This window comes from Ictalurus punctatus, chromosome 23, assembly GCF_001660625.3.
Source record: "Ictalurus punctatus breed USDA103 chromosome 23, Coco_2.0, whole genome shotgun sequence".
Classification (NCBI taxonomy): Eukaryota; Metazoa; Chordata; class Actinopteri; order Siluriformes; family Ictaluridae; genus Ictalurus; species Ictalurus punctatus.
Genome location: NC_030438.2, coordinates 1,404,133 through 1,418,709, shown reverse-complemented (window position 1 = coordinate 1,418,709; position 14,577 = coordinate 1,404,133). Strand labels below are relative to the sequence as shown.

General features: G+C 42.3%; 1 protein-coding gene across 5 annotated transcripts in view; it reads right to left on the bottom strand.

Annotated features, from left to right (window-relative positions):
• prkag2a (protein kinase, AMP-activated, gamma 2 non-catalytic subunit a) overlaps positions 1–14,577 on the bottom strand; it is an 87,872-nt gene that overhangs the window by 12,898 nt on the left and 60,397 nt on the right. For all 5 annotated transcript variants that reach the window (XR_006980921.2, XR_001810327.3, XM_017453645.3 and 2 more), the window contains 3 exons: positions 13,144–13,253; positions 9,320–9,401; positions 1,452–1,510 (listed from right to left, as the gene is read on the bottom strand). Coding sequence is in view for 3 of the 5 variants with exons in the window: in XM_017453645.3 (XP_017309134.1) it covers positions 1,452–1,510; positions 9,320–9,401; positions 13,144–13,253 (251 nt within the window). In the remaining 2 variants the exon portion in view is untranslated. The remainder of the gene's footprint in view (positions 1–1,451; positions 1,511–9,319; positions 9,402–13,143; positions 13,254–14,577) is intronic.

Sequence of the window (14,577 nt, the reverse complement as noted above, 5' to 3'; positions counted from 1 at the left end):
AGTGTTTTATTTATAAAGCGTGATACACATCATGTATTGTCACCTTGATCGCCTCAAGTATCATATGATATGATATTTTTGTCTTATTGCCCAGCTCTAATAAGTGCTCTGAAGATCATATCCTACAGAATCATTTCCTGGAACAGTGGAAAGTAGGTGTGACCATCTCCCCAGAGAAAAGAAGGAAAAATGACTGATAAGAGAAAAGCAAAAAAAAAAGAATTTTAAATAAATTTATATACATCTCATCAGCTAGATCCGCTAACAAGGTCTCAGGGACTCCAATTAAGATCCACATAGAGCACGGTGACGATATCGCAGGAGTAAAAGTGCAGCTCTAAACATGGATCAGGTTTGCACAGGGCTCTGGTTGCACAGACTGATAATGACGCAAGTGAAGTGAGTGTGTGTGTGTGTGTGTGTGTGTGTGTGTGTGTGTGTGTGTGTGTGTGTGTGTGTGTGTGAGAGAGTTAAGCCTCTTAGATGTTTTGTGATAATGAGTAGAGCAAGAAGAACCCACGGCTCATCATCATAATGAGTAACCTGCTGAGTGGGTGAAACGATCCTCAAACCCTGTGTATCAGCTGCTTTAATACAGGACATGACACAGGGTCTAAATAAAAATTACACTGAGCTCAGAGACTAATTTTAGCCCAACCTAAAACTACTTCCTGTCTCTACAGACCAGATCTGCTTTCCTCTGCTCATTAAGATCTAGGAGTGAGGATAGTTAGGATGTGTTTACGTTCTCTTCGGGTTTTCCCTTATTTGGGTGGTGCCAGACTTTCTCGGATGAAGATGAAAAGGGTTCCGGAGCTTTTATAAATGCCGATGAGAAAGAAGAGAAGACGTCACACTGAAAGGAGGAAGCAGCGAGGGTGGCTTCGAACAAATCGTCCTCGGGCCATTAACCGCAAGCCGCTGAAAACTGAAGATCGATGCCTCTTAACTCTCAACGGCTCGTGCTTTAAACTTCACAGCAATAAAACTTTAAAGGGATTTTAAATTTTAAAAATAAATAAATAAATAAATAAATAAATAAATAAATAAATAAATAAATAAATAAATAGATAGAAATCCTCTGTGAACAGAGCCATAATGAGAGAAAGACTAGTGCATTCCTGACCCCATTCTCTGCATTAATTCCTGGACAGAGACCATGAAAGCAAGTCTCGGATACAGCGCGGGCATTGTGGGATATTTTTAGCTGCTAAATTTGCTGCATCTGCCGGTTACGGGCCCGCTGCCATAAAAGAGTGCGTCTAGAAGCGTGGAAATGCACCGGACTGCAGTGCAGTATTCATGGATCGCATAAAGAGACGCACCGAAACGGCCCTAAACGTCCTCACACTGCACCAGTACTGCACTCGGTGTAAGAGGAAAACAGCTGATGATGACGCGCGCACACTAACGTACACAAAGTAAATGTACAGAAAGTACACATCACATACCATGGGGGACTTGTAGTATCTGTGAAGAATATTGATGAAGTCTGTGATTGTTAGCATTCCTGTGGGGGAAAAAAATGAAAAAAAGTGATTCAGAATATTTTAAGCACAAGCACGCACACGCACACACGTACTCTCTCACACACACACATATAGAGACGAGACAGACACGACAGGCAGATACAGACGCACGCAGACGCAGACACAGACGCAGACACAGGCAGGCGCACAGACAGCCTATATTTATAGTATTGTAGGTTGGAGGGAAGCAGGATTGAGACTCAGATGATCACAGCTCAGAGTAGTCAACTCTTTCAGCCTACAGCGGTTCTCTAAGGAACAAACTCAGCAAAGCAGCGCGTGGTTCAGGAGTGTGTGTGTTTGCTGACTAGCGGCGCTGATGCAACATGTGCAAATAAAAGCGGTGATGTGTCTGATCTACACAGGAGAGCAGAAGATCAGCACTAATTCAGCACTGTGTTAGCAGTCCTACGAAGGTGCCAGAATCTCACAAAACACTCATCAGACCTAACAATCAGGCCTAAAATGAGATAAACGGACACGTAGCAACGGTTAAAAGTAATGCACACCACGGCGACGCAACACGTGAACGCTGTAACTTTAGCACTTGCTTTCCAATCAGGCTGACGGCAGAATCACGTGACATTGAATTTGACTCTCCGATTTCTCCTTTGTTTATTTTATCAGTGTGACACTTGAACTTGTCTACCAAACACAAGTTCTTGCAAATTAGCATTTCATTTGTAAATAAATTCATCAACGAATGATCGTCAGATCAGCTAAACGTGATATTCGTGAACGCACGTGAATAACCAGATCGATTCATTTTAAAACGTCTCATTTAAATATATTACGATGCATTTAACAAAAAACAATGTTATTTAAACGTTTTTAAAACTGTCCTACGGACCCACTGCAATTACACCACTGACCACTAGGGGTCCGAAGCGCGTTTTCGGAACGGAAGTAATATGAGTAAATCTCCCCCGTGGCGCGCGCACACCGACTAATCCATAATGAGACTCGTCGACAACGATTTTCATAATCGATTAGCTGTTGCTGCTCTAATCAAAATAAAGCGCACCGTAAAGCAGTCATTTAATCTTAAAAATATAAATAAATAAATAAAAAAGGGATGCTAGACAGACTTGAATATCTTGTAAATGAGTTGAGGACAGATCACCACGACTCATACCCCAAACACTGGCCAGCAATGTTTTACAAACACACTTTATTAATGCAGTTAACGATTAATGCACTTGAGTAGCTAAACAGCTATTTTAGCTTCCACTTTTTAGGCTAGACAATCTGGTTTCTCAGCAACCAAAACATGGGACTGGAAAAAGCACACTGGAGTTTCACTTGCCTGGTGGGCTGCCTTATACACTCTTCACTTTCCCACCACTGAGAGAGTCCCCCTCTCCCCCCCCTTCCATTTTCTCACCAAATTTGGTCTGGTCAATTCCCACCCACTAATTACCCCTCCCCGATCACACAACAACTACAAACCAGGGAGGGGCGTATGCATGCGTTCTCGGAGAAAAAGCCAACTTCCTGCTGTTCGTGCAGCTTCACAGGGCAGCCGAACTCACTCGGAGGAAAAACGCTATCTGACTTCTTTCACGTACACACAGTTCACACACGCCCAAGATTGGCTTGTGTCACTGTGATAACAGGGGAGATCGAGTAATGACATCATCGCCCACCCAGAGAGGACGGCTAGATTTGCTCCTTTGGCTCCCGGCCATGGAAGGGAATCGAAATCTAGATAGATTGAACACTTTTCTGTCGTGCCACTCGGGTGCCGCGACTCATTCCCCGCACGAGCTTAATAACTAAGCATCATAAATAAGACAGGGCTACATACAGTCATGTGACCAATATCCAAAAGTATGATTTTTAAAATTTATTTACAGTTTACTATTAAAACATTAACACAGAACTCTTTGGTAAACTACAGATTTACAATAAACACTAAGTTTTTTCTTTTTTTTTGCAGAAACTACATATAAGAGGAAAGCGACAAAAGAATACTCGTTTATTAATATATGGCCTTTCAATGGTAAGGCTGATATTTGCATAGAACTGCATATTTACAGAGTGATTGGCACTTTAACTGAAAGGCTGTGAAGCGTAGAATATTTTTGTCTTTTCTCAACAGGCTGCAAAGCTTGCAAAGTAGGAGAGAGAGAGAGCGAGAGAGAGAGAGAGAGAGAGAACGCTGCAGGCATTTCAGCTCAAAGCTGACACAAAGCAGTTCAGGAATCTCTCGATCATCACAAAGCCTTAAGTCCTAGAAACGCTGTAGTGCCCCTACGCCTTCGTGATTCAGCTGTCAGAGTTTGACAGGTCCGGCGTTAGAAACCGTGGCAGAGCTTCGCCGACAGATGCTCGAGCGGTGTCGTTTTCCGGCATAAACAAACAGAGAGCCCCTTTAATTATAAATCACCGTCTACACCTGGCGCTGCAAACCAATTCCCTCCGCTTCCGGCAATCATTCCACTCGTCCCGTTTTATATGACAAAGTCCTCATTCTCCACCAGTCTCATCACAGACAGACAAACTTCCAGTTCACACTTCCAGTACTTGAGGCTCACACACCCCAGTATCGCTCCGATTACAGACATAGAAACAGAAGGGCCAAGCCGAACAAATCTACATGATTAACGGCTATTTTTACTGCATCGTAAATGACTATACTCGTGCGTTATTCATTGCGGGGGACGCAGAATAAAACACTGTATTAAGCTGATAATTAAACTGAGCAGGGTAACAAGTGTGTACAATTAAACATCATAAGGCTGCGTCCTAAACTGCACTAATACACGTCAGTGCGTTTACTTTGACCAGGGCTGTATCTGGCCATTTTGGCGCCCTAGGCAAGATTCCTCTTGGTCATCACATACTAGTGTTTCAGTTTCAGCCCATTTACTGGTTAAAAATAATTAAATAAAAATCGGTATATATCCATTCCCCCACCCCCACACTCACTGTGTGAGCTAGCGTTTGGCAGAATTGAGACCTGTGAGCCAATAAGACAAGTATTTCCACGTATTTTCCTGTAAACCCGGTCTGATTGGTCTTACCGCCGTTTACTGAAGATAAAATGCAACTCTTCAATCTTCTTTTACTGACGGTCCGTTACATAGTGACAAACTTCTCGCTACGTGAATTACTCACTACGGAATTATCCGGAGCTAAAGAAAAAAAACTTCGGGACCACAGCCCGAACGCCCAGGCCAGGTACTCGCTTTCTTGTGGGTGGGTGAGTTGGGTGGAGGCGTTGGGGCGCTCGGAGCGACTGCCTAGTTCGCCTATGCCTAGAAATGGCCCGGAGTATGGCTGTATGCAGGCTAAGGCTGTGACGGGGGTCATGACAAGCGCACCACCTGCGGTAGTGTCACATCACACGCCACGTTCATGTTTCTGCTCGAGTGGGCACTATGACAAGTACAAAGTACAACATTTTGTATACAAGTGTAATAACAATAATAATAATAATAATAATAATAATAATAATAATAATAATAACAACAACAACTAACAACTGTATTATGATTATTGTTAATATTAGTAATAATACTAATTCACTGCAATATTCATTTGTATTTATAGCCTACCATATAGTGGGAGATTTTATGTTAATACACAAATTGCGTAATCATAATCAAACCTCATATGGCAATGTGTGTTAGTTTGGCACGAGTTTGTTTGAGCGTGGCAAAATCCAGTCAGGCGAACTCTGATTTCACTTCGGGTTCTACTGCTGCGATGGATCTGGGAACATTTTGGATTCGTGTATAACGAGATAGGCGAACCAACAGATACGGATGAAACCATATGTCGGCTTTGTGGGGAGGAAAAAAAAAAAAAGAAGCTTTAAACGGGCAAACACTAGGCTACAAATCTCAGGAGCCATCTCCAGGCATGTCACCTAACCGCATTTAAAAAAAAAAAAAAAATTATTTAATATTTAGTTTTTTAACGTTTTTTTTTTTTTGCTTTGTTTTTGTTGTTTTTTTTAAACAAACGTACACTTTTACAAGTGGAGTATACAAGGGTACACAAGAAATAAACTATTCGTCAGAGAAACGTGCGACTATTATCCACTACGTCTCCTCTCAATCACAATACCGTGTCCACAGCGCCCTCTGGCTGTTTCTCATCACAACATGACAAGGCTGTTTCGAGTTGTTTCACTGATAAAATAAAGTAACAAGTATCTGTGATATAACAGAGCTGTTATGAGAATAAATAACTTCATTGTATAAGTCAGTGTACGAAGTACCAGAAAAAGAAAATCATCTCAGCTTGTATGTGACTGCCTGATCAAACAGCATGAATGTAGGGGTTTCAGTCGCATCCCACCAAATTAAAGGGGAAGTTCAACTTTTTTCATATCTGACCCTTTCTAATCACATATCGGGCGATTTCCAGGCACCTCGGGCAGTTTTTCTACCGGTTGCTTAAATTTGTTAAAACAATCCCAATTGGACATTCAATTGCAAAATCCTCATCACACACACGCACGCGCACACACACACACACACACACACACCTACCTTGGCTGAAACAAACAAAAATATTCTTCATAATGACTTTGTTCAGGAAAAGGCATTCAAGAGAGGGCTAAAGCATAGCTGTTCTAACGGTCTTTGCACGCTTGAACCTCTCGAATGTATTCATCTGCCGTGTCCGGGGCGAGCGCTCGTGCCCATGCTAACATGCTAAGTCGCTAAGCGACCGATATTCACACAAATATATGTCTGTTGTATCATCGTTATTTGCATAATGCGCTGTCTGTCACTGCAAAGGAGTAGAAATAAACAGTGATTCACGCTCTGGATGGAGCATTTTCGTGCTCTTAGATGCTTTTAGGCACTTTCCAGAATAGGAAGTGATTTGTGTATGAAACAAATACATATCAGGACAAATAAAAATAAAATGTGGTGCATTTTCTGCAATGTTGCTAGGTATCATCAGTTCAGGGGAAAGTACACAAGGATCACGGTCTATTTGATCGACTTTGCTTAAGTACTGTTGATTATCTTCCGAAGTAAGGGGAGTATTTTGGGGAGGTATCCTTCACCTCTGGGAGTATTTTGGGGAGGTATCCTTCACCTCTATTTTGACATGCTATTCACTGCAGTAAATGACTTGGGACATAAAGTCTTTGCTTAATATCCAAATTGCTAAATCTACGGTTTGACATTTTGGTTTGCAATTTGTAGCGGTTCATTTCCGGTCCAGAATTATGAAACGGTGATGTAGATACTATTCTTATTTAAGCGTGGGTTGGCAGGTTTGTTGAGTACACTGGATGGTGCGAGAGAGAGAGAGAGACAAACCTGCTGCTCTCATCATCCATGTGTAACTCTTCTAGGCTGTAAAGCATCAGCATTCTCACAGAATCACTGCAAGCCCTCATCTACAGCTTTCTCACCGGGCAGCAGGAGCTGTGAACTTGGATATTCCATAGGCTGCTGCATATAATAAAAAACCCTGCCATCCATTTTCATAGAAATAAAAAGCAGAGCTCAGTAGAGGATTTTGCTGCACTCTGCACTTTCATTCAAATATGTAATGTGTTTGTTTGCTAGGCCTGAAGCTGGAGTTAAATCTCACTTTTGTGGGCTTCTAAGCACAAAGTACGAGTTAAACCCGGCATTTTCCTAGAAGTGCAGGTTCCCGGATGTTTACGCACAAATCCTCTTTAAAAGGCTGCTTGGAATTATGCCTGGAGCGTTCGCGCACTGGTTCATAGCATAGTCTGCATGTGTGCTGTTACAGTGCTGCTTGAAAGTTTGTGATCCCTTTAGAATTTTCTACATTTCTGAGTAAATAGAACCTACAACATCAGATATTCACACAAGTCCCAAAACCAGACAATGAGAATTAAACAAAAGAGACAAAACTGTTATACTTGGTCCTTAAATTATTGAGGAAAATGATCCAATATTACATATCTGTGAGTGGCAAAAGCACGTGAACCTTTGCTTTCAGCAGTAACTGCAGCTAAATGTTTCCAGGAACTGTTGATCAGTCCTGCACATCGTCTTGGAGGAATTTCAGCCCATACATCAGTACAGAACAGCTTCAACTCTGATGTTGGCGGGTTTCCTCACATGACCGGCTCGCTTCAGGTCCTAGAACGACTTGTGCGCTTAGGGTCACGGACTTTCCGCATGACAATATTTTTGTACTATATTTTGTACAATATTTGTTTATTTGGGTCTACTTTTAGGAATCTGATGATGTTGTGGTTCATATTTATGCAGATGTATAGAACATTCTAAAGGGTTCCTAAACTTTCATGCACCACTTTATATCTGGGACAAAAACCTCAGCAAGAGGACAAGCATGAGCACACCAAAGGTATGCCAACTATTTCTGATTAGAATCTGCAAATCAAGAGAGGGACCGAACGAGAAAACATATTAGTAGAATCTGAATCAGAAAGAACTTGGTACGGTTCGGTTTCACAGTGCACGTCAAGTAAAAAGTCAACAAAACCTTTGCCAAGGAGGCACAGAAATAGCAGACTCACTCAAGCATGGAGAACATGGAGCTGGATCTCTATAAACTACATTACATGGCCAAAAGTATGCAGAAACCTGTCCATCACACCCATGTGAGCTCACGCTCCAAGATCTAGAGGCTGTTAGAACAGCAAAAAGGGAGACCGGCTCTATATTAACACCCGGAGGATCGAAAAGGGTTGCTCAAATGACCAGGTGTCCACATACTTCTGGCCATATTGTGTATTTAAATACGTTTCGTGTATTGCGTCCAGCATTTATTTTCCATTTTTGTTCATTGGTCCAAATATACACACACACACACACACACACACACACACACACACACACACACACCCCACCCTGAACACTGCAAAGTTCTGCAGTCCGACAGGTTCGTCCTTTGGCTCCGTTTACAGATACACGTCAAGTGAGCAGCTCAAAACTACAAATAAACAAGCAAATTAATAAATAAAGACAAAATGCTGCCTGCAACCCATCATATACAACATGTTTGGTTCCCCATCTGCATTTGGGTTGATTCAGAGTAGAATCACTTTCTGACTGCAATCCAGTGGCATTAGATTTCATTTGGAACCAGGCTGAACAAACAAAACACCTTGTCCAAGAGGTCGTCTTGGTCTGCTCTCAAGTGCAATCAGTGTGCCCTCATTTGCCTAAACAAACCACACCCTTAACCCCAGAAAATCCACCAGGGCTCATTTCAAATGGGTAGAAAAAGTGAACGCATCCTAAGATAGCGATGCATTGACTAGTAATCATACATTATTTGCAGCTGATGGTTTTCCTAAATCTTGCAGGAACCAATCAGAGTGTAAATTTAAGGCCTGAGGCCATGGGCTGTATCTGAAATCACACACTACGACTAAGAATAAGTACTGCATTTAATTCAGTACGTACCGCTCGGTCGTTGATGCAGTACGTACCGATCAGCGTGTGCGGTATGAATACAAACCGGCCGTACGGCATTCGCCATTTCAGCATTGCGTTGCCACGCGATCGACAACTTCAAAAGAGCCGACGTGCTGCATTCTGCCATTTTTGATCGACAGGTCTTCCGTGCCAGCCCCGCTGCCTTACGGGATAGCGCAGTGGGCACTGCGTCCACACGGCAGGATCTCCGCGGAAGCAGTAGGTCAGCCGGGTTTTTCTCGCCTACCGTCATTGGAATACCGAGAATTCGGACAGGATATTCGGACGCAGCCACGATCGTCATCCGGACTTATACCCACGATGCATTGGCGACATAAAACTCACGTGATGGTTGTTAAGTTGTGTGAAATTTCTCATGGCAGACATCTGAGCACTCACCTACAAAACTCTGCTTCTTCGTCTCCCACAGTGGTGCAGCTCGGACTCCATTAGCCACCAGGGCAAAAAAGGCCTTCTTTACCTGAGAAAACAAGATGGAAAAAGTGGTCACAGCACGCTCTCAGAAATAAAAGTATCAAGCGGTACTTTTCCTAGTCACTGGGGGACATGCATCATGTATGTTTCAGTTGGAAACATTTCAAAATTATTAAAAAAAAAAAAAAAAAAAAAAAAAAGGTACATAATCTATGGACCATTAATAGAAAAGCAAACTTAAAAAAAAAAAAAAAAAAAAACAAAGGTACAGAGGAACATCGTAAAGTAAAGGAGCGTAAACATCGCATTATAAGCGTTGTCTTTCAGCGTCTTAAAAAAAATAAATAAATAAATAGATTAAAAAAAGTTGCCACCATTAGGATGTAGTTGAAATTAATTTGTAGTACATAGCCAATACAAAAGCACTGCTAAAATGAATCTCTCTCCTACATTTTTCACAGATGATGATGATGATGATGATGATGCCCCTCGAGAAACATGACCCTCGATCCAAAAAAGATACAGAACCAATCTCATGCTCTGTAAACGCATTCTGCATTTGGATGGCTTAAACCCTCGTCACACCTTCACTTACTCTCAACGCAATGACCGTTATCAAAAGGCAATTTGTTTCAAAAACTATTGGAATCAGCAGGAAAGACACAGCCACAGACGAAGCATTAATCTCTGCAGCTCAAGGCTCTCCTAAATACATCACAAGAACATCTCTTCTCGCAGGGGTTGCTGCTCCAGCACAGTCTGAAACTGTTCAACTTTAATTGAGCCATGGTAACAGGACATGATGAGACGAGCCAAGCCCCTGGGCCTCTTCCTCAGATGAATGGAAACCTCTGGATGGAGGAGGGGGCGTGATCCTCTTCCACGCCCCTCTTGCCAGCTAGCGTAGCGCTGCAGTGAGTCACGTATTCACCGTGCTGCTGCACTTGAAACAAAATCAGCTCTGGTGGGGTCGGAAAGTCTGAGCCTGCGTTCACACTATCAAGCGACCCGTCACTTTCGGTCTGTCACTTGTGTGTGTGTGTGTGAAGTTTTTTTTTTCTTCAGTTCTGGTTAGATGTACACTCTACTGTGAAACGCATCACTTGTAAGATGTATTTTGTCTTGTAGCAGAACCCAAGAAAATACCAGACTAAGGCTTCCATTATTTTAATCAGACCCATTTTAATCATTTTGCAGCAACACCCGCTACATAAATATCAGACGTTCACAGATTCGCCCAGCGTAGATGAGCACGGAATGTTCTCCTCTAGACATGTTAAAGCCTGCAACAGTGAGTAATGTAGGAAACCCAGTACCAGGTTTCAAGCAATTCACACATTGGTAGGCCGTCAGCCTCCTAGCTACGCTGCATACCGATTTGAATCCCATGCAACAATTAACGCTGCAAATTGAACGTGACGACCAGAAAATCAGTAAAATTCCGTGAACTAACTTCCCTCACACATCCACGCTTCAGTGACGAAAGGCACTGGTGGGAGACTGAGGGGTGCTGGCTCACCGCTCTGCTGCTCTTCCATTGTGTCCGTAAAGGGCATCGGAGGCTTAAGAGGACGGTCAACGTCTTGCTTTTGAGGCTCCAACACACAGACGGAGCAAACGTAAAAAGCACACACACACACACACACACGCCACCCCTGATTAACTCTGGGATCTTTTTAACTCATTGCATCCTTTAGAGTCGCACTGAAAACTACAAAAAGACAAGTCTGATGATGAGAGAGTGGGTGGAGACTTGTGACTATGTCTTATGTAACAGGAAATCGTGTTTGTTTGTTTTTTTTGTTGTTTTTTTTAAACAGTGAGAAGAGCATATTCTGGAGGATTTATTTGTTTTGGCCGAGTTAAGAGCCTTTTTGCTTCAACAAATAAAATGTGTGTATTTTTGCAAAAAAACAAAAACAAAAAAAATTTCGCTTAAACAACTTACTGCTGTCTAAAGTAGCAAGTGCCGAGGCACACCAGGAATCACTTGCATAACAAACATGGCAAAAAATATTGATTATATAATGCCGTGTCATCAATCTCTTCTCGTTATATCCTTACTGCCCTCTATAAATATATTACATGATCCTCTCTCTACATGTGCTCTTTCCGTATGGCCAGATTTTGAACACGGCGTAACCCGTCAGTCTTTCAACCGGTCAATAATAAAACGCATTTTAGTGCTGCGGAACGGCCATGAAACGAGTTAATTCCCGTCAGTACTTACGTTATAGCAAGTCTAAACAGTCGTTTCCTGACTTTCTCTTGGGTTAACAAGACAAAAATAAACGCAGCTTGTTAAAGAAGAAAAGTGGAAAGTGAAACATCTGAATGTAAGAAAAAAAAAAAAACATATATATATATAATTCCCAAAGACACTTCCGTAAATGTTAAACATCTACTTAGAAAAACCTTCACCATATCAACAATTATTCATCTTTCTTTGTTCATTAACATGGTTTAATCTGTTTGTTATTATTGGACTTGGACTATTCAGCTCATCTACCATTCAAGTCCCTGAGAACTGGCAGTTACTTACAGAGACAAGACCATTAGAACGAGTGTATTAATATAAACCTTGCTGACGGCGTTACCGTCTCAGAGCTGATCATTTAAGCGTGCTGTGGTATACCGCTTACGCACGCCTTCCAGAATCTGCAAGATGTGAAAAAATTATTAAAATACAAAAAGGGATCACAAAAATTGCGAGACACCATAATAACCGAGTTTACACAAATGAACCAGTTCAAAAGTTTGCATACGTACATTTTTAATACTGTGTGTCGTCACCTGGAGGATCCACGACTGCTTTCGTGTGTTGTGAGAGTTGTTCACGAGTCCCTCGTTTTGTCCTGAGCAGTTAAACTGCCCACTGCATCTTCTGCACATTCGACCCTTTCTCCAACAGCGGCTACGTGACGTCGAGATCGATCTTTTCGCAGTGAGGACGACTGAGGGACTCGTACACGACTGGTAAAAACGGTACAAACGTTCACCGATGCTCAAGAAGGCGACACGATACATTAAGAGTCGGGGGGTGTAAACTTTTGAACAGGGGTAAATTGTTTTCTTTAAAGACCCCCCCCCCCCCCCCCAATTTAGTACTGCCCTTCAGAAGCTACACACGATATTTACGTTTCCCAAAAGACAAAATAACAATTTACACTGTTCATCCTGTTCGAAAGTTTACACCCCCCGATACTTAAATGTATCGTGTTGCCTTCTTGAGCATCGGTGATTGATCGCACCTTATGTAATAGTCGTGCACGAGTCCCTCGAGGGACTCGAACAACCATCGCAAAACATAAAAACAGTCATTCATCATCCAGGTAACGACACACAGTATTAAGAATTAAGCGTATGTAAACTTTTGAACTGGTTCATTTGTATAAATCCAATTTTTAAAAAAAAAAAAAAAATAATAATAATAATAATAGTAATAAATTATCATTTTGCAGATTCTGCATGCCGTATGTAAACGACCTCAACTGTAAATGCAAATCGAGTAGCTACTTCAAAACAGTCATATTTTATCCGAAACAGCATTTCATCCAAGTCAACATGACGCCCAAGCAACAGACTTTCCCTCCTGTTATTTATTCTTTAATCACCAAAGACGTTCTTACTCGATGTAACAGTCTCTGACGTTTCGTTGTACTCATTTGTTTTGATGAAAGAATAAAGAAGAGAGATTCTGACCGACAGAATTTGAGGAAGGCGGGCTACGCGGGTCATTTCGAACACGTCTGGGGCAGCCATTGTATGTGCAGTGAAACAGCACTTACCTGTAGCGTTGTGTCAAACACCACCAGCTTGGAACTAGTGGGGACAATGTCGTAGCACTTGTGGGACTTCATAAAGCGCATGTAAATATCACTTTCAAGCTCTTCGACAACTGCAAAGAAAACAGACAAAAGCCGCATTGAGTCCCGTGTATGAAGAAGCGCAGGGGCTGGGCATTCAAACCCATCAACAATGCATACAGGTAAGTCAGGCAGGGGTAAACATCCACAACGCTGTGAAGCAAAACTTTTCACCTGTAGCACAGGTTAAATTCTCTCAAAAGGATATCATCTACCTGGCAGGGAAGAGTTTTTCCAGAATTGAACAGGAAGTTAAACACTCACGAACACAAACTGGGTATTAATTTAAGCAGAGGTTACACACGGGTTCAAGTGCACTCGAACGATCACTGCAAGAAAACACGTTCCACGTTGAAAAATCAGCCTAGCTGTATGAAATACGTTCATTTAACACCACTGAAACACTTTGAATTCGACATTCAGCAGAACATTTCATTTAAGAAAGAAGTCTTAGTGTGGCGATAATAAATAAATAAATAAATAAATAAATAAATAAATAAATAAGCAGCACAGCCAGGCCGTCCGAGCAGAAAATCTGCATTTCAGCCCATCTGTATCCGCCATCCTCCTCCATCCACGCTCTGTGATTTCGGCCGCCTTGGCAGTTTCTACAGTAGCACTCACACAAGACGAGACCGGTTTCCTAGGACGAGTCTTTTGCTAGACGGGGCATTTTTAGGGGCCATTGAAGCATTTTCCTTCTCAGTCCAGATTTTAAAAGAAAAGCCCAGGCTCCTTCGAGGCGCCACTTGATCTGGAACGAGTTCTGTGCCATGAAATGATCATTATCTTTATCCACTCTGCCAGTTCCTGTCCGTCAGCGACTTCTGCTGGCACGGCCTGCACAAATGACCGACGGTTCTGCTTTGCCTCATCGGTCGAACGAAGAAAGGTGGGCAAGCTTCGACTCGGCAGCTTGTTGCATTTGCAAAAGCTTCTTCTCACCTCCGTCTGAGGATGCACGAGTTACAGCAACAAACGTGGGGTAGGCAGATGGCTAGCCTGAGCGCGTATCCAGGTTTTCCAGTTTCCGTTCACAGTTGCCTACGTTCGGTAGGTTGACGCGGTTCAAACAACATAAAAAGCGCCGTATGACACCAGCGCTAGCACGCCTAGCAAAAACAGACACTAACCACATTCAAATAAGGTTTTTACATGTGACATGAGAACAGTGAAATGTTGACTGTGCAAACAATGCCAAGACACCTACACGAACATTAAAAGAGTCGCATTAAAACAGCAACATCTAAGCCCAGCTAAATTTTGTCAGACATGCATATAAATCAACCCCAAACTATGTGGCAAAATGCGTTAGAACTTTGTAGGAATAGCCCTAAAAGATGTCTGGCGCAAAAA